Genomic DNA, 18,193 nt, shown 5'->3' on the forward strand with positions numbered 1-18,193 from the left:
TTCAGCACCCCTTTTATTTCAAAATATACTGAACCCAAAATTGCTATCAACTGTTTCGGGTTACTCTAATAATCTGCATCTGAACATTGCAACAACAATAAAAGGCCATTCTACTTTGTATAAGACTTCATAGAAAGTCTATTTATATATATTATCATATTTAATCCTGACGAAAGAGAGTCTGGCAAGATAGATTTTTTTTAAATGGAGCCCTGATTCACATTGAGTCACTGGACTGCTAAGTTCAGTGCTAAATGAGAAACCTGTTTTGTTCTTCCCAGAGCAGTGTCCTGCTACCTGTGAACAGTAAGGTATGTCAAGTGTCACATTTATTGCTCTGCTTGAGGAAGTAGAAGAGCAGGGGTCTTTCTCTTTCTAGTATCCAGGAAAGGAATATTCTACATAACATGTTCCCTCTCTATCACATTGACCTGCTGAGTCAGCACTGCCCAATGGGAATACAACGTAAGTCACCTGTGTAATTTAAAATTTTCTGACAGTCATGTTGGAAAAGGTAAAAACAAACAGTGGAATTAATTTTAACAATATATTTTATTTAAGTCAACATATACCCAACATTGTCATTTCAGTATTGGTATTAAAACTTTTGACAAATTTTATGTTATACCTGACATGCCAAGTCTTCGGTATCTGGTGTGTACAGTATAGTTAAGGCTTATCTCCATCAGGAATGGCCACATTTCAAGTGCTCAATAGCTTCTTATGGCTAGTGGCTTCCATACCAGATAGCATAGTCCTAAACCTTCACTAAAATCCCTGGTGTTACCTCTTGCCAGGGCACAAAGCAGATCTCCAGTTCACAGAGGAGAATTCTGGAGGTTCTATTTCTGACCATGCCAATGTCCTACTAAGTAGCTTCTGGCAAGGCCTTGCCTAAAGCCCTCCCACCTAGGTCTCCCCACCTGCTAAATGAGTTGTTAAGTTGCCCACCCTCTGGCCAAAGAGGAAACACATGGAGTTTGTAGAACATGGGGAGTACTCTGGAGACCCCCAGTGTGACCATCCCAGTTTTCAAAGCACTGTTCCAATGTTAGCCTTCAGAGTTCCACGTCTTAGGCAAACCAGGGAAGTTGGTCTCACTCCCTGAGAGTATCTATTAAAGACGATGATTATGTAGTTGCTATGGGGGTGAGAGAGCATGTAAAACAAAGGTTTTTAATCAGACCTGATGATTTTGTACATGACTGGGTTGGTGAAGAAAGGCTCATCCAGCTCATTGTGGCCCCACTGCCTGTAGCACAGTAAATCAACAATCACATCCTTGCGGAATCGGCGCTGGTATTCAAAAGCCAGCCGGGTGGCACGCACTACTCCCTCTGGGCTGTCTCCATTGACATGGATGATGGCGCAGCCCACAAGCTTTCCTGAAGTAAGGAAGACAGAGATGAAGTGGGCCAGTCAACCTGGAATGATGTCTGCCCCTCCCCACGTCCCACTGCCTGCACAGGGAGACAGCTGGGAGTCCGTCACAGGAAATTTGGCTTGGTTGCTAAGAATTTAAGCTTCAGGGTCCAGCTTTGTAACTCCTTGTGTGACTTCCTGGTAAAGATATGAATCGTAGTCTACCTAACTATAAAACTTGAAGGCCGGCACCATGGCCAAATAGGCTAATCCTCCGCTTAGCGGCGCTGGCACACCGGGTTCTAGTCCCAGTCGGGGTTCCGGATTCTGTCCCGGTTGCCCCTCTTCCAGGCCAGCTCTCTGCTGTGGCCAGGGAGTGCAGTGGAGCATGGCCCAAGTCCTTGGGCCCTGCACCCCATGGGAGACCAGGAGAAGCACCTGGCTCCTGGCTTCGGATCAGCGCGGTGCGCCGGCCGCAGCGGCCATTGGGGTATGAACCAACGGAAAAGGAAGAAATTTCTCTCTCTCACACACTGTCCACTCTGCCTGTCAAAAATAAAAAAATAAAAATAAAAAAAAAAACCTTGAATGACAGCTCCTAGCTCTTGTTGATGTTGTAAAGATTAAATGAGATAATTGCATATAAAATGTTAATGCTTAAGAGTGCCTACTACATAATAGTTAATTTTTGTAATTGTTAAGCTTACTATTCTCTTTCTTCCTGAGATAAAATGGTCATTAAACATTTAGCCTAGAAACTCTTCTCCAAAGAGAAGTTCTAGAATGCATTTTTAGTAGCTCACACAGACTACCCCAAAATTCATCCAGTCCAGGCACCAGATCTAGAAACAGAATCATTCACAACAGGTGACACTTCTTGCACCTGAGAAATAGGGAATAGATAACAAAAGTCCCACTTGGCTGTTGACTGCCAAGTTCCACAGGTTAAAATAAGTTGACTTTGATTCTTTCCATCTTATTTCTAACTAGATTCTTTTACCAAATTTAGTAGCGGAACATATTCTTTATGAATAACATCATGGGCATTCCAAGTCGGAATATCCTAAAGATAATTACTCTAGTAATTGTGTCGTTCTCTGACTTCTACCAGATCTTGGAACTGGTTACTGAAGTCATTTGAGATTGCACACCCTCAGTTCCATCCTGGCCTTATTTCCTTGCATTTAGAGATCACATTGAGGGGCCAACACCATGGCATAGTAGGTTAATCCTCCACCTGCAGCGCCGGCATCCCATATGGGTGCCAGTTCTAGTCCCGGCTGCCCCTCTTCCAATCAAGCTCTCTGCTGTGGCCTGGGAAAGCAGTAGAAGATGGCCCAAGTGCTTGGGCCCCTGCACCCACATGGAAGACTGGGAAGAAGCACTTGGCTCCTGGTTTTGGATCGGTGCAGCTGCAGCTGTTGCTGCCACCTGGGGAGTGAACCAACGGATAGAAGACCTTTCTCTCTATCTCTCCCTCTCACCATCTGTAATTCTATCTCTCAAATAAATAAATAACATCTTTAAAAATAAATAAATAAAAAATAGAGATCACACATTGAGACTTTAAAAAGAATCAACTTGGCAACACCATCAGGTGACTCCTGATCAAAATTTAAAATGGCACAAGCAATGAGGCTCATTGTTTTGTGTGAACTAGAAATTTCTCGTCTGACCCAGTGACATCAATGCCTCCCTTGTTACTTACCAATGTCACTAGAGTACAAGGAAGACCTCCCTCTTTCTGCTGGAGTGGTGTAACCCAGCTGGTTATTGACAATCAAATGGACACTCCCACCAATTCTGAAATGTGGGAGATTAGACAGTGTAAATGTCTCAGGAACAATCCCTTGACCACAGAAAGAAGCATCACCATGAACCTAAACCAAAGGGGAATGAAAAAGAGAAAAGAAAAGCAACACATGGGATTGAGAAATCTAGGTTTTCAGAATAAATTTTTTTAAAATACTACTAAGAATTAAAACCACCACTCTCTCACTACTTCCTTGCCCTCCTAAAAACATAGAGCTTATAGGGTTTCGAGCAGGGTTAGTCTGATCTCTAAAGAGCTTTCAAAGATGCTAAACCAGTCCTTTTCTTTGTACAGCCACCATCAGCCAACTCCCTTCCACCCCTATCCACTGCCTATGCTTATTACTTTAGGAAACATTCCAGTGTCTACATGGTAGCATCATGGACAGCAGGACTGCTGGAGGTGAAAAAAAAATAGCTTTTCCTAAAGAAAAACCAGCTGTAGGAAATCGCGTAGGAAAACAGTCCGCAAGACAAGAGGAATAATGTGCCACATTGAAATCTTCCTCTCCTCCTTCTCCTCGTGCCTGAAAAAGAGGCTCAGGGAGCTCACATTGTTATGACAGCTAGGTAAACGTCAGCCTAAGGTCAGCTAGGTAAATGTGTCTAAGAGGGACAGAAGAAAAGGAGAATTTTTAAAGAAAATGAATTTAGGGGCCAGTGCTGTGGCGTAGCGGGTAAAGCCGCCGCCTGCAGTGCCGGCATCCCATATGGGCACCGGTTCAAGTCCTGGCTGTTCCATTTCCAACCTAGCTCTCTGCTATGGCCTGGGGAAGCCATTACAAGATGGGCCAAGTCCTTGTGCCCCTGCCCCCACAAGAGAGACCCGGAAGAAGCTCTTGGCTCCTGGCTTCAGGTCAGCACAGCTCCAGCTGTTGCAGCCAATTGGGGAGCAAACCAGTGGATCAAAGACCTCTCTTTCTTTCTGCCTCTCCTCCTCTCTCTGTGTAACTCTTTCAAATAAATAAATCTTTAAAAAAAAAAAAAGGAAATGAATTTATGTGCAATGGTTTGAGGAAACAAGTCTGGAGAGCAGGACCCAGCTTCTTGTCTGTCTCCCTTAGCCCAAAGCGTCCTTGGCTGTCCTTATCAAAAGGAACTCACTGAATTGAGGGAGCGATACAGCTGGCCCAACCAAGTTCTAATCACTGGACTGAAGGAGTCATTTGCTCCTCCAATAGATAAGAACCTTGACAGCCAGTACTGTCCAGAATGATTTGTTCAGGGGAATTCCACATCCAGAAACCCCCTACCCAGACCTTCCTAGAAGAGGGAGGAGGGGAGAAGAAACGGGGGACCCACACTCATGTCCATAAAAATTCCAGCCTAAATGAGACTGGGCTCCCAGTCCTTTACCGAGACACCAGCCTGGTCCATCAGGTCTAGGAGTCTGTCTTTACTTTTTGGCAAAACTTGGCTAAAATCACCCTCTTGTCTGCTTGTTGGCCTCATACTTCATGGTTGATGGAACAAGTTTCCAGGGTTCAAATCAGTGGCAACAACAGAACTCAACCCTTGTTACCATGCTGAACAGGAGAGTGAAGTGACAGCAAAGACAAGGTGACAAGGGAGAAAAGATACCATACACAAGCTAACAGGAGACAGGAGGAAAACGCAAAATATTATTATGAGAGAATATTGAAAATGTGCTACCCTTCCAGAACATTTGAAATCTGCTAGATAACAGTATCTTCATAAAACCTCTTACACACAGTAGTAGAGGAAACTTTTTTAAGAGGTTATTTATTGGAAAGGCAGAGTGAGAGAGAGATTTTTCTATCTGCTGGTTTATTCCCCAAATGGGTACAACAGCCAGATCTGGGCCAAGCTGAAGCCAGGAGCCAGGAACTCCATCCTGGTCTCCCACATAGGTGGCAGGGGCCCACCTCTGATGCTTTCCCAGGCACATTAGCAGGAAGCTGGCTCAGACTAAAGCAGTTGCAGCTACAGACTCCTGCTTAGGACAGAGATGTGGCCTTAGATGCTCCTCTCCTTGCTCAATCCCTGTTGGTTCATTTTCTTGAAATAATGATCAAGTGTTTCCATATGAAAAAGAAGAGGAGGAGGAGGAGGGGAGTAGAAGGGAGGGGAAGGAGGTATGGGACAGGGAGGAGGAAGAAGAAGAGGAAGAAGAAGAAAAAGAGGAGGAGGAGGAGTTGGCCAAAGTGGCACTCTGATATGGGATGCCAGTGTTGCAAGCAGCGCATAACCCACTGCACCACAGTTCTGGCCCTGAGGGCGAGGGTGAGAGTGAGGGTGAGGGTGAGGGTGAGGAGTGGGCAATTTTTTTTCTTGAGTTTAAAGTAAATAATGAGAGGGACCAGCATTGCGGCACTTTAGCTTAAGCCACTGCTTACAATGCCAGCATCCCATATCGCAGCAGCAGTTTGAATCCCTGCTGCTCCACTTCCAATCCAGCTCCCTGCTAATGCATCTGGGAAAGCACCAGATGATGGCCCAAATACTTGGGCCCTTGCCATCCACATGGGAGACCCAGCTGGAGTTCTGGGCTGCTGATTTCGGCCTGGCACGGCCTTGGCTGTTGTAGCCATTTTGGGAGTGAACCAGCAGATAGAAGATCTCTGTCTCACTGCCTTTCAAATTGTATAATCACCTGTCAGTTCTGGCACTACACAGTACCCGGTGAAAAAACCATTGAAGTTCCTGGGTTCTTTTTTTTTTTTTTTTTTTGACAGGCAGAGTGGACAGTGAGAGAGAGAGACAGAGAGAAAGGTCTTCCTTTTGCTGTTGGGCGCTGATCCGATGGCAGGAGCCAGGTGCTTCTCCTGGTCTCCCTTGGGGTGCAGGGCCCAAGCACTTGGGCCATCCTCCACTGCACTCCCTGGCCACAGCAGAGAGTTGGCCTGGAAGAGGGGCATCCGGGACAGGACCGGTGCCCCGACCGGGACTAGAACCCGGTGTGCCAGCGCCGCAAGGCAGAGGATTAGCCTAGTGAGCCACGGCACTGGCCTGAAGTTCCTGGGTTCTATACCCAGTTCCACTCTTGGCTCAAGCTTCCTGCTAATGCAGATCCTGGGAATTAGTGGTGATGCTTCTAGGAATTCTAGGAATTCCTGCCACCCACTTGGGAGACCTAAATTGAGTTCATGGCTCCTAACTTTGGCCTGATCTTGTCCCAGCTCTGGCTGTTGCAGGCATTTGGGGGAGTAAACCAGCAGCTAGGAGCACAATCTCTGTGTTTATATCTGTTTATCTGTCTGTCTCTGTCTCTTCCTCTCTGTTTCTCAAAATGAAAGTTTAAAAATTTATACTAAAATTTTACAAAATAAATAAAAAGCAGCAAACTGCTTTTGATAAAAAAAAAAATGTATAATACCCAGCTGCACCAAATCAAAGAGTTTCTGAAAAAAGAATGCTCTACACCCTTTGGTCCTGGGCTATGAGATTTCTTGTGGGGCAATGACATGGAGGAGACCAGTTCAGCAGCCTTTTCCACATCTTTCTAATGTTAGAACAGAGGCGTGGCTTGTGTTACCTGATCACATCTCTAAGTCAGCAGAGAGAGAAGGAGAGAAAGAGAGAGAGGTCTGCTATTGGCTGGTTCACTCCCCAAATGGCCGCAATAGCTGAGCTGAGCTGATCTGAAGCTAGAAGCCAGGAGCTTCTTCCAGGTCTCCCATACAGGTGCAGGGGCCCAAGGACTTGGGCCATCCTCTACTGCTTTCCCAGGCCATCAGCAGGGTGCTGGATCGGAAGTGGAGCAGCTGGGACTTGAACTGGCACTCACATGGAATACCGGCACTGCAGGTGGCGGCTTTACCAGCTACGCCATAGTGCTGGCCCCAGGAGTGAGGGTCTTAAAACACGCACAAGGGGCCAGTGCTGTGGTGCAGCAGGTTAACGCCCTGGCCTGAAGCGCCAGGCTGGGCGCCGGTTTGAGACCTAGCTGCTTCACTTCCGATCCAGCTCTCTGCTATGGCCTAGGAAAACAATAAGAAGATGGCCCAAGTCCTTGGGCCCCTGCACCCACGTGGTAGACCCAGAAGAAGCTCCTAGCTCCTGGCTTCAGATCAGCACAGCTCTGGCCATTGCAGCCAATTGGGGAGTGAACCATTGATTGAAGACCTCTCTCTCTCTCCCTCTCTCTCTCTCCTTCTCCTCTCTCTGTGTAACTCTAACTTTCAAATAAATAAATAAATCTTAAAAAAATGCACAAAAGCTGGGCGAGGTGGATGCTCCTCAGTCAGACACATCAGGGGAGTTCTGACCCCCACACACACGAGCACAATTAAGAATTCACTTTCGGGTTGGGAGTTGTAGCGCAGCGTGTTAAGCCACTGCTTGAGGCACTGGCATTCGTATCAGAGCTCCAGTTCAAGTTCTGGGTGTTCTGCTTCTGATCCAGCTACCTGCCAATATTCATGGGAAGGCAACAGAAGAGTAAGTAACCCATGTGCAGGACAAAAAGGAGTTCCTGGCTCCTGACTCCCAGACAGGGCCCTTACAGCCATCTGGGGAGTGAACCAGCAGATGGAAAAGTCTCTCTTTTTATATGTGGTCTCTCTCCCTCTCTCTGTCACTCTGCCTTTCAAATAAGTAAATAAATATTTTAAAAAATAAATAAAAGGGCCGGCTCACTTGGTTAATCCTCCGCCTGCAGCACTGGCACTCCGGGTTCTAATCCTGGTTGGTGCACCGGTTCTGTCCCAGTTGCTCCTCTTCCAGTCCAGCTCTCTGCTGTGGCCCGGGAGTACAGTGGAGGATGGCCCAAGTGCTTGGGCCCTGCACCCGCATGGGAGACCAGGAGGAAGCACCTGGCTCCTGGCTTCAGATCGGCACAGCACGCGGGCCATGGCGGCCATTTTGGGGGGTGAACCAATGGAAAAAGGAAGACCTTTCTCTCTGTCTCTCTCTCTCTCACTGTCTAACTCTGCCTGTCAAAAAAAAATAAATAAATAAGAGGAATTCACTTTCATTAGGTCCAGGACTAAGATTTACTGACAACAGATAGAAAAAGTAGCACTGGATCTCACCCACTATCTTTTGATGGGCTTCAGATTTGGACTCCCCACAAGAAATCAGAACCGTGTGCCGGAGCAAGGCAAGACACGCACAGACACAGCAGGGCAAGATGCTGTTGGCACACAAAGTAGACAAACGAGGGCAGTCAACTTCTCATCCTTTGAAGAAAACATTTTCACCTCTTCCTTCACAAGTTAGTCTTAGCGTCTGTTTAGTATATATATATATATATACACACACACACACACACACAGTGGGTAAATGTGAACGACTAAAAGAGTTGAGAATTAAGTCAGGTGAAAGGTAAGGAGAAAGTCTGGCTAATAACTTGAAGGCTGCTATCTAGAAATAACCATATCATAATCAAATCCAATTTTGTCTACCTTTGTTTATTCGCTACCAGTTTCTGGCTCATGAAAAATGAACAAGAATAGGATAAGGTAGCTGTTTGTATGCAAAGAATATTCTGTTATCTTATATATTTCTTATTTCTGTGGGGTTTGAAGACTTGATTACTGAAGTCCACAATTAGTTATCCCCTCAATAGCTAAAGGTTTGTACTGAAATGAATTTTCATAGAATAAAATCTGATGACTCACAGGCCAAATCTCTACAAGATACTTGTTGGAGTACCAAAACCTGGGGGGCAGGTGAAGAAAGAAATCCACTAATAATTTGCATTGTTTGTCTTAATGACAAAGGCCCTTGTTTTTAAACAAACAAGCAAAGTAAATATACATTTTATGCATTGTTAGCTATATGTCTAATACACAGGGTTTAGAGATCCTGCTTTCATTTCTTTCTTTCTTTCTTTCTTTCTTTCTTTCTTTCTTTCTTTCTTTCTTTCTTTCTTTCTTTCTTTTTTTGATGAGAGGCAGAGTTACAGAGAGAATGCGAGGAAGAGACAGAGAAAGAAGGAAGTCTTCCATTTGTTGGTTTACTCTCCGAATGACCGCAATAGCTGGAGCTGGACCAGGCCAAAGCCAGGAGCCAGGGAGCTTCTTCCAGGTCTCCCATATGAGTGCAGGGGCCTCAGAACTTGGGCCATCCTCCGCTGCTTTCCTGGGCACATTAGCAGGGAGCTGGATTGGAAGTGGAGCAGGCAGGACTCAAACAGGAGCCCGTAGGCTTGCTGGCCCTGCAGTGGTTTTATCCACTACACCACAGCACCGGCTTCAAGGACCTTGCTTTCAGAGAAGCAATGACATCCGTCCTCTTAGAGGTAGCAGTGCGGGCCAGTGTTTTGGCAGTGTGAGCTGCTGAATATGTCACCAGCACCCCATGTGAGCACCAGTTCAAGTCCCAGCTGTACCACTTCTAGTCTGGTTCCCTCCTAATGTGCCTTGGAAAACAGCAGAAGATGGCCTGAGTGTTTGGGCCTTTGCACCTGCATGGAACAGCAGGACAGAGTTCCTATCTTCCACCTTCAGCCTAGTCCAGTCCCAGCTACTACAGCCATTTGGGGAGTGAACTAGCAGATGGAAGAGCTCTCTCTGTGTCTCTCCCTCTGACTCTGTAACCCTGCTTTTCAAGTAAATAAATATTAAAAAAAAAAATAGTTAAAAAAGTAGCAGTGATGCCCACAGATCCACCCCTCAATTAATCACAACTCAAGAAGGCCAAAGTCAGTTGCTTTGGGACTGCAACTCACAACTGCTATTAACTTGTAAAAGTGACCCCAGAATCTTCAGTTCCCAATCTTGAATGCCTGCAATCTCCCTTCTGACCTCCTTACCCCAGCCTTCTCTCTTTGACTTCACTTCCTGGAAGCTATGAGTACCTGCAGGCAAATGACTTTGTCCCCAGGCCGAGCGGAACTGTCTGGAGAGTAGTCGCCATCTTGTCGGGACTGCTGCCTGCCCCGGGTTTTCCCAACAGCCACAGGATTCACAGCTTCGAGGTGCGATGGGTTGGGCAGCATTGTAACATGGAGGGGACTGGGTGCACCCAGGTCCAGGTCCACAGAGGACGTCAGGTGAGACAGGACATCTCCAATGGCTGAGACACTTTCTGGAAACTCACTTAAGCCTCGCATTTTCCGGAACATCAACTGTTATGGGCATACACACACAAGGAAAACGTTTTCTATCACAGCGGGGAGGAAGGGAGAACAAACTTCACATACATGCTTTTATAACAAATTGCTTGGAATTATTTAGGGAATTTTAGGATTAAGAGGGTCCAACAATTTTTTTTTAGCGGATTTTCTTTCCTTCCTTCCCCCCTTCTTCCTTTTCATTTTATTTGAAAGGCAAAGAGACAGACACAGAGAGATCTTCCATAATGCCCACGGCAGCTGGGGCTCAGCCAGGCTGAAGTCGGGAGTCTGGAACTGAAACCATAGGGATGGCAGGGGCCCCACTGTTATCTGAGCAGTCACTGTTGCCACCTAGGGTGAGCGTTACCAGGAAGCTGGAATCTGTGGCAGAGCTAGGATTCGAACCCAGCCGATAAGGAGCACAGGCATCTCACGCAGTATCATAACCAGCGCATCAAATGTCTGCCAATACTTTTAAAAGGGATGTAACGTGAGAAAAATGGAAAAGTACCTATGGGTTGCAATCAACTTTTCTTAATCCACTTTTCTTAAACACACTTGCTAAAATATATTTATTACGGCGGGCTTTGGGTGTTGTAGTTAAGACACTACCTGGGGGGCACAGCCACATGCCCCCATGCCGTATCAGACAGCACCCGGATTCAAGTCCTGGCTCCTCTCCTAATTCAGTTTCCTGCTGATGTGCGCCCTGGGGAGCAGCAGGAAGGCTCATATAGTTGGGATCGAGCGCCCAGGTTCTGGCCTTGTCCCAGCTATTGCGAGCATTCAGAGAGTGAACTAGCAGATGTGAGAGCTCTCTGTCTTTCTGTCTCTCTGCTTTAAAAAAAAAAAAAACCAAAACAGTCTAAAAAATAATACATTTTTTAAAAAACCTTTGTAATATTCATTTCATTAGCGGTAAGGAGGAAACAAACAGAACAGAACGTAATCCCATTTATACAGGAGATAAGGTATACTACTCACCTCAAGTCAAACCTAAAGGCTTACATTGTCCAATTCCCCCCAAAATTCCTCTGCACATGTTCCCCCACTTCATTGTCACAGTCTTCTGTGACATAGATGTTATTACCCATTTTGAAAATGAATAAACAAGGGAAGGCAAATCAACTGTTAAAGATCCTTGGTTAGTAAATAACAAAGCTGGGTCCCATAGCAAGGCATTTGCCAAGAATATCTGATTATTTTAAATCATCCAAACTGTCAGAAAGACCCCAAAATTTCTCTAGCTTGCAAGAGCTTACTGACGTCTCCTACCTAAAGATAGGAATATATATAGTCACCCAGTGTAGGGGTGGATGTGTATATACATGTGTGTGTCTCTGTGTGTGTGCTTCTTATAAACATGTAAAAAAAATTTTTTTTGACAGGCAGAGTAGACAGTGAGAGAGAGAGAGACAGAGAGAAAGGTCTTCTTTTGCTGTTGGTTCACCGCCGCGGCCGGTGGGATGTGGCCGGCGCACCGCGCTGATCCAAAGCCAGGAGCCAGGTGTCCTTCCTGGTCTCCAATGGGGTGCAGGGGCCAAGTACTTGGGCCATCCTCCCACTGCACTCCTGGGCCACAGCAGAGAGCTGGCCTGGAAGAGGGGCAACCGGGACAGAATCCGGTGCCCTGACCAGGACTAGAACCTGGTGTGCTGGCGCCTCAGGCGGAGGATTAGCCTATTGAGCCACGGCGCAGGCCAAACATGCAATTTTTTAAAAAATATATTTTATCTATTTATCTGAAAGGCAGAGTTAGATAGAGGCAGAGGCAGAGACAGAGACAGAGATGTCTTCCATCTGCTGGCAGCAATGGCCAGAACTGGGCCGATCTGAAGCCGTGAGCCAGGAGCATCTTCCCGGTTTCCCACGTGGGAGCAGGGGCCCAAGGACCCAGGCTGTCCTCCGCTGCTTTCCAGCCAGGGAGCTAGATCTGAAGTAGGGGAGCTGGACTGGAACCAGTGCCCAAATGGGATGCTGGAATAATAGGCGGTGGCTTTACCTGCTTATGCCATAGCACTAGCCCCTAAACATATAATTTACAACAAATTCTGCATCTTGGGGCAAATTTTGTCTAGAAGATTTAGGAATACAATCTTTGATCTAAGAATTTCAGCATGTATTTAAGCACATATCACCATCCGTCAATCTTTTCAGTCTGTCACATTCTATCTTTCTAAGATAGGTGTCTCTTAAAAGCTGATTGGTGGGGCTGGCGCTGTGGTGTAGCTGGTAAAGCAACCTCCTGTGGTGCTGGCATCCCATATGGGTACTGGTTTGAGTCCCAGCTGCTCCTCTTCTGATCCAGCTCTCTGCTATGGCCTGGGAAAGCAGTAGAAGATGGCCCAAGTCCTTGGACCCCTGTACCCATATGGAGACCTGGAAGAAGCTCCTGGCTCCTGGCTTTAGTTTGGCCCAGCTCTAGCCATTACAGGCATTTGGGAGTGAACCAGTAGATGGAAAATCTTTCTGTCTGTCTGTCTGTCTCTCTCTGTAACGCTACCTCTCAAATAAATAATAAATCTTTAAAAACAAGAAAAGCTGATTACCATCAGAACAAGTGAGGTATGGGTGATCGTGGCAAAGACTGGCCCTTAGACACAACACCATGTATATTTTCTAATGGTATTAAGTCTAAGACAGCCTTCCATGAGCTTCAACAGCCCTTTAATGTTTACAGTTGTTCTTAAATCTCTTGGATGGGAACAGTAGTGAGATTACCTATGCACCATGGACAAAGCTTTGTTAAATATCAGGTCTCTCTAATGTTCCCTGACATGAAAATCTTCACTCCTGCCTCTCAAACCTTTGAGAATTTACAAAGCAGCTGAGTTGGACTGAACAGGAACACCAAGATCCAACTGCTTTTAAAAGCATTCACTCATTTGTGTGGCCTGTTGAAATGACAATGTATTATTGGTTTCTAGTACAGTCTGTTATTGACTCTGCACATAAACGGACCTGTGTCTTCCTGGAAGGTAAAATTGCAAAGATCTTTGTGTTCATTTGAACAATTTGTATTAAATGAAAAGCAGACTCCAGCGAACAGAATTCAACCATTCACATCATCCTCGAGGACACCAAATAACCTCTAACTTCGGCGAGAGGAGAGAGAATAAGGATACACAGCAAGTCAACCTAAATAGCAGGTCCAACTGTCAACATCAAGTTCTGTCAATCAACTAAACTACTCCCTGGACCAAGTGCTCTTAGGCTTTCAAGAAGCAACGGTTACTGTGTTCATCAGTGTGATCCTGAAACAGTCAATTGTACTGTGCTGGTAAGAGACACAGGAAACAGCCTTACCTCTGGAGGGAATTGCAGAAGGCCGGTCAGTAGATTGAGCCTCCCTCTGTGGGGCATCCCAATAATGACATCAGTTATCCCACTGTAGGCCGCCATTTTCAGCAGCTCATGGAAAAAGCCCATCATGCTTTCAGCCCCTTCGCCTCCATACCGCTTCACCGTGGCAAACTTGGTGGCCAAAAAGTGGTCAAACTCCTATGGAACATCACGCCAGACATGAGCTGCCGGCAGATGGCTCACTACTCAGGTGAAAGGCAGACAAGGTTACGTGTGCTGTGGGAGGGCTCCACACTACTCCAGTAGCTGCTGCACTGCCCTTCCACCACCTGGTGGAGAAGAAGGCAGAAGCAAAGGGGCAAAGCTCTGCCAAGGACCCTGGATGACAGCAGGGGCCGCCAAGAGGAGAACCCGAGTGGGGGAATCACGTAGCCCCAGAGGAAGGCCCTCAGGATGAGCATTCCCCTAGACCAGGGGCCAGGCCTTGGATTCCTCCTGCCCTTCCCGGTACTGCTCCTAGTTAAGCAAGGTCACAAACCATCCAACCACCCGGACTCTAGGGAAGAGGCTTCTGGTCATCTTGACAGGCCCGAGTCCTCGCCACAGCCCAGGTGGAGATTCAGATCCCCTGATTGTATCCATCATAGTCTTTCCATCTCTTCCAATAGTAAAGAGAAGTGAGAGCTGAAGGATTTTGTCATTTATATACAGAGTATATAAATATATGAAAAGTATTTTAATGCTACAGAGAACCAAAATAGCTTGATTATTTAATGGTGATCTACTTTCTTTTTTTTTTTTTTTCTGTTCAGGATAAAGTGGAAATTATCATATTGTTTGTCATGTTGAGCCAATGGTTGTAAGTGCAGAATGAATAGCTTCATTCCCTCGCTTCAGTAGTTACAGGTGTTTGTAGGAAATGAGCTGACCTAGTCCACTGATGCTACCTTCTGCTTTTGTACCTGAGATTCCAGCATTAGCTTTGACAGATGTTTTCGCTCTTCCGTGGTAAATGTTTCCTTGTTTAGTTCTTCAAACCTCTTGGAAAACCAGTCTTTCTCTTCCTGGCTTTGAAGTTGGGAGGTTTCAATAGAAATTTGCCCACAGTAGATTTCATTGAGATAGGCTAATACTTCCTCAAGGGAGGCCTCTTCCTTCCCCATGTTCAATAATCCTATGATAAAGAATCAAAAGGAACATTGTAAAGAAAAATCAACCACATAGCAAATTAACTCAAAAACACATAAAAATAATTACCTCAGAGCATTTCTTTTCTTTCTTTTTATTTTTTTTTATTTATTTATTTTTTTAAGATTTACTTATTTATTTGAAAGGCAGAGTTACAGAGAGGCAGAGGCAAAGAGAGAGAGAGAGGTCTTCCATCTGCTAGTTCATTCCCCAAATGGCTGGTGCTGGGCCAATCCAAGCCAGGAGCTTCTTCTGGGTCTCCCACCCAGGTGCAGGGATCCACGCACTTAGGCAATCTTTTTTTATTTTTATTTTTTAATTTTTTTGGGGGGAGGAGCTTCCTACATTTTTTTAAAAAGATTTTATATATTTATTTGAGAGGTAGAGTTGCAAACAGTGAGAAGTAGAGACAGAGAGAGAGGTCTTCCTTCCGCTGGTTCACTCTCCAGAGGGCTGCAACAGCCACAGCTGCGCAGATCCGAAGCCAGGAGCCAGGAGCTTCTTCCGGGTCTCTCATGTGGGTGTAGGCACCCAAGCACCTGGGCCATCCTCCACTGCCCTCCCAGGCCATAGCAGAGAGCTGGACTGGAAGAGGGGCAGCCGGGAGTAGAACAGGCAGCCATGCCAGCGCCTCAGCCGGAGGATTAACCTACTGCACCACAATCTTCTGCTGCCTTCCAAGGCCATAGCAGAGAGCTGGATAGGAAGTGGAGCAGCCAGGTCTCAAACCAGCACCCATATGGGATGCCCGCACTGCAGGCGGCAGCTTTATCCACTATGCCAGAGCACCGGCCCCAGCATTTCATTATTAATAACTAGAGTCATGTTCAATGCTTAACTAGATTTTATTTTATTTTTTTAGATTTAAATATTTATTGGGGACAGCACTGTGGTACAGCAGATAAGCTGCCACCTTCAACACTGGCATCCCATATGGTCACCGGTTAGAGTCCTGGCTGCTCCATTTCTGATCCAGGTCTCTGCTAATGTGCCTGGGAAAGCAAAGGAAGATGGCCCAAGTGTTTGAGCTACTGCATTCACGTAGGAGACCCAGAAGAGGCTCCTGGCTTCATCCTGGCCCAGATATGGCTATTGTGGCCATCTGGGGAGTGAACAAACAGATGGAAGATCTCTCTCTCTCCCTCTCTCTCTGTAACTCTTTCAGTTAAATAAGTAAATCTTTAAAAATATATATTTATTTACTTATTTGAAAGGCAAAGCTAGAGAGAGAGAAGGAGGGATAGAGAGGGAGAGAGAGAAAGATCTTCCATCTGCTGCCTCACTCCTCAAATGGCCAGAGACAGGCCAGTCCAAAGCCAGGAGTCAGGAGCTTCTTCCAGGTCTCCCACATAGGTGCAGGGGTCCAAGGATCTGGGTTTTCTTCCACTGATTTACCAGGCACATTAGTAGGAAGCTGGATCAGAAGCAGAGCAGCTGGGACTTGAACAGTGCCCATAAGGGATGCAGGCACTGCAGACAGCAGCTTAACCTACTGTGCCACAGCGCCAGCTCCTTATCTAGATGTTTCAAAACCTAAAAACATGGTCAATAGTCATGAAGTAAGGACTAAAGTTGTGGCATAACGGTTTAAGCTGCTTCCTGTGACACCAGCATCCCATATGAGCACGGGTTCAAGCCCCAGCTGTTCCATTTCTGATCCAGCTGTGTGCTAATACACCTGAGATTACTGATTCTGGCTAAGATCAAGCGTAATACACCTGAGAAATCAGTGGAGGAAGGCCCAAGTCCTTGGGCCCCTGCCCTATGGGGAGACCTGAGTGAAGTTCCTGGCTCCTGGCTTTGGCATGGCCCAGTCCTGGCCATTGTAGCCATTTGGGGGAAAAAGAGTCACAAAGTAGCAAAACCAAGAGTTTTTACTTCAATTCAAGTTAAAATTCAAAATTTACTTTTCATCTACTTTAATCCATATGTCCTTGGGCCGGCGCTGTGGCTCACTTGGCTAATCCTCCACCTGCGGCACCGGCACCGGCACCCTGGGTTCTAGTCCCAGTTGCTCCTCTTCCAGTCCAGCTCTCTGCTGTGGCCCGGAGGGCAGAGGAGGATGGCCCAAGTGCTTGGGTTCCTGCACCCGCATGAGAGACTGGGAGGAAGTACCAGGCTCCTGTCTTCAGATCGGCACAGCGCTGGCTGTGGAGGCCATTTGGGGAATGAACCAACGGAAGGAAGACCTTTCTCTCTGTCTCTCTCTCACTGTCTATAACTCTCTCTGTCTCTCTCACTGTCTAACTCTGCCTGGCAAAAAAATAAAAACATTAAAAATAAATAAATAAATCCATATGTCCTATCTTTATCTGAAGTATTTATGTACCAAAATGTTCAAGTCTTTTTAATATCGATAATGTAAGGTCTATCATCGAACAGTTAAAAATAAAGCGAAGTTAACAGCAAAGCAAGGAGGTCAGCATTGTGGTAGAGCAGGTTAAGCTGCCACCTGAGACAGCTACATCAGCTCAAGTCCTTGCTACTCTGCCTCTAGTGCAGCTCCCTGCTAATGTCCTGGGAAAGCAGCAGAAGATGGCCCAAGTCCTTGGGCCCCTGCCACCTTCATGGGAGACCCGGAGGAGTTCCTGGCTCTTGGCATCAGCCAGGCCCGGCCCTGACCGCTGTGGCCATTAGGGAAATGAAGTAATGAATGGAAAATCTCTCTGTAACTGCCTTTCTGATAAACAAAGATGCAACTCTTTTTTAAAAGGTATAGTTGGGGCTGGTACTATGGCATAGCAGGTAAAACTGCCGCCTGCATCCCATACGGGCACTGGTTCAAGTCCTGGCTGCTCCACTTCGAATCCAGCTCTCTGTTTTGGCCTGGGACAGCAGTGGAATATGGCCCAAGTGCTTGGGCCCTGCACCCTGGAAAACACTCCTGGTTCCTGGCTTCAGATCAGCTCAGCTCCAGCCATAGCAGCCATCTGGGGAGTGAATAAGCAGATGAAAGACCTCTCTCTCTCTCTCTCTCTCTCTTTTTGCCTCTGCCTCTCTGTAGCTCTTCCTTTCAAATAAATAAACAAATCTTTTTTTAAAAAAAGGTAGTCATGTCTTCTGTTTTTTCTAAAAACCAGAAATACAAAAGCAACACTTTAAGGTAAAAAGAAATCTCCCTGAAAGTCAAAGAAGGGGGAGGTTTGTGCATGGCCTGAGCTATACAGCAAACCTGCAACACGAGCTTAACCAACCAATATTTACTTAGGTTGCTTGTAGTTTCTCACAATACGATTTAGATCTTTGATATTGGTTAACAGGCAACTTATAAAAGTTGTTCTGTATATTGTGTAAGTTCTCTATGCCTCACTTTTTAATCTATTCAGTAGGCACACTCAAGGTCACTCAGAGGTTAGTCATGAAGATGTAGTGAGGAAAAAACAATCCGAATGTCTACCAATGGATGAAAGAATAAACAAAATGTGGTATGGCCATTCAACTGAATATTGCTAAGCCACATAAAGGAATGAAGTATTGATTTCATGGATTACCCTTGAAAACATTATG

At 46.0% G+C, this 18,193-nt stretch overlaps 1 protein-coding gene across 1 annotated transcript in view; it reads right to left on the reverse strand.

Moving 5' to 3' along the window:
- DHTKD1 (dehydrogenase E1 and transketolase domain containing 1) overlaps positions 1-18,193 on the reverse strand; it is a 59,910-nt gene that overhangs the window by 26,811 nt on the left and 14,906 nt on the right. The window contains exons 3-7 of the mRNA XM_062210909.1: positions 14,461-14,672; positions 13,502-13,696; positions 9,938-10,207; positions 3,071-3,242; positions 1,187-1,385 (exon numbers count right to left, since the gene is read on the reverse strand). Coding sequence (XP_062066893.1) covers positions 1,187-1,385; positions 3,071-3,242; positions 9,938-10,207; positions 13,502-13,696; positions 14,461-14,672 — 1,048 coding nt within the window. The remainder of the gene's footprint in view (positions 1-1,186; positions 1,386-3,070; positions 3,243-9,937; positions 10,208-13,501; positions 13,697-14,460; positions 14,673-18,193) is intronic.

This window comes from Lepus europaeus, chromosome 14 (assembly GCF_033115175.1).
Source record: "Lepus europaeus isolate LE1 chromosome 14, mLepTim1.pri, whole genome shotgun sequence".
NCBI classification, from domain to species: domain Eukaryota; kingdom Metazoa; phylum Chordata; class Mammalia; order Lagomorpha; family Leporidae; genus Lepus; species Lepus europaeus.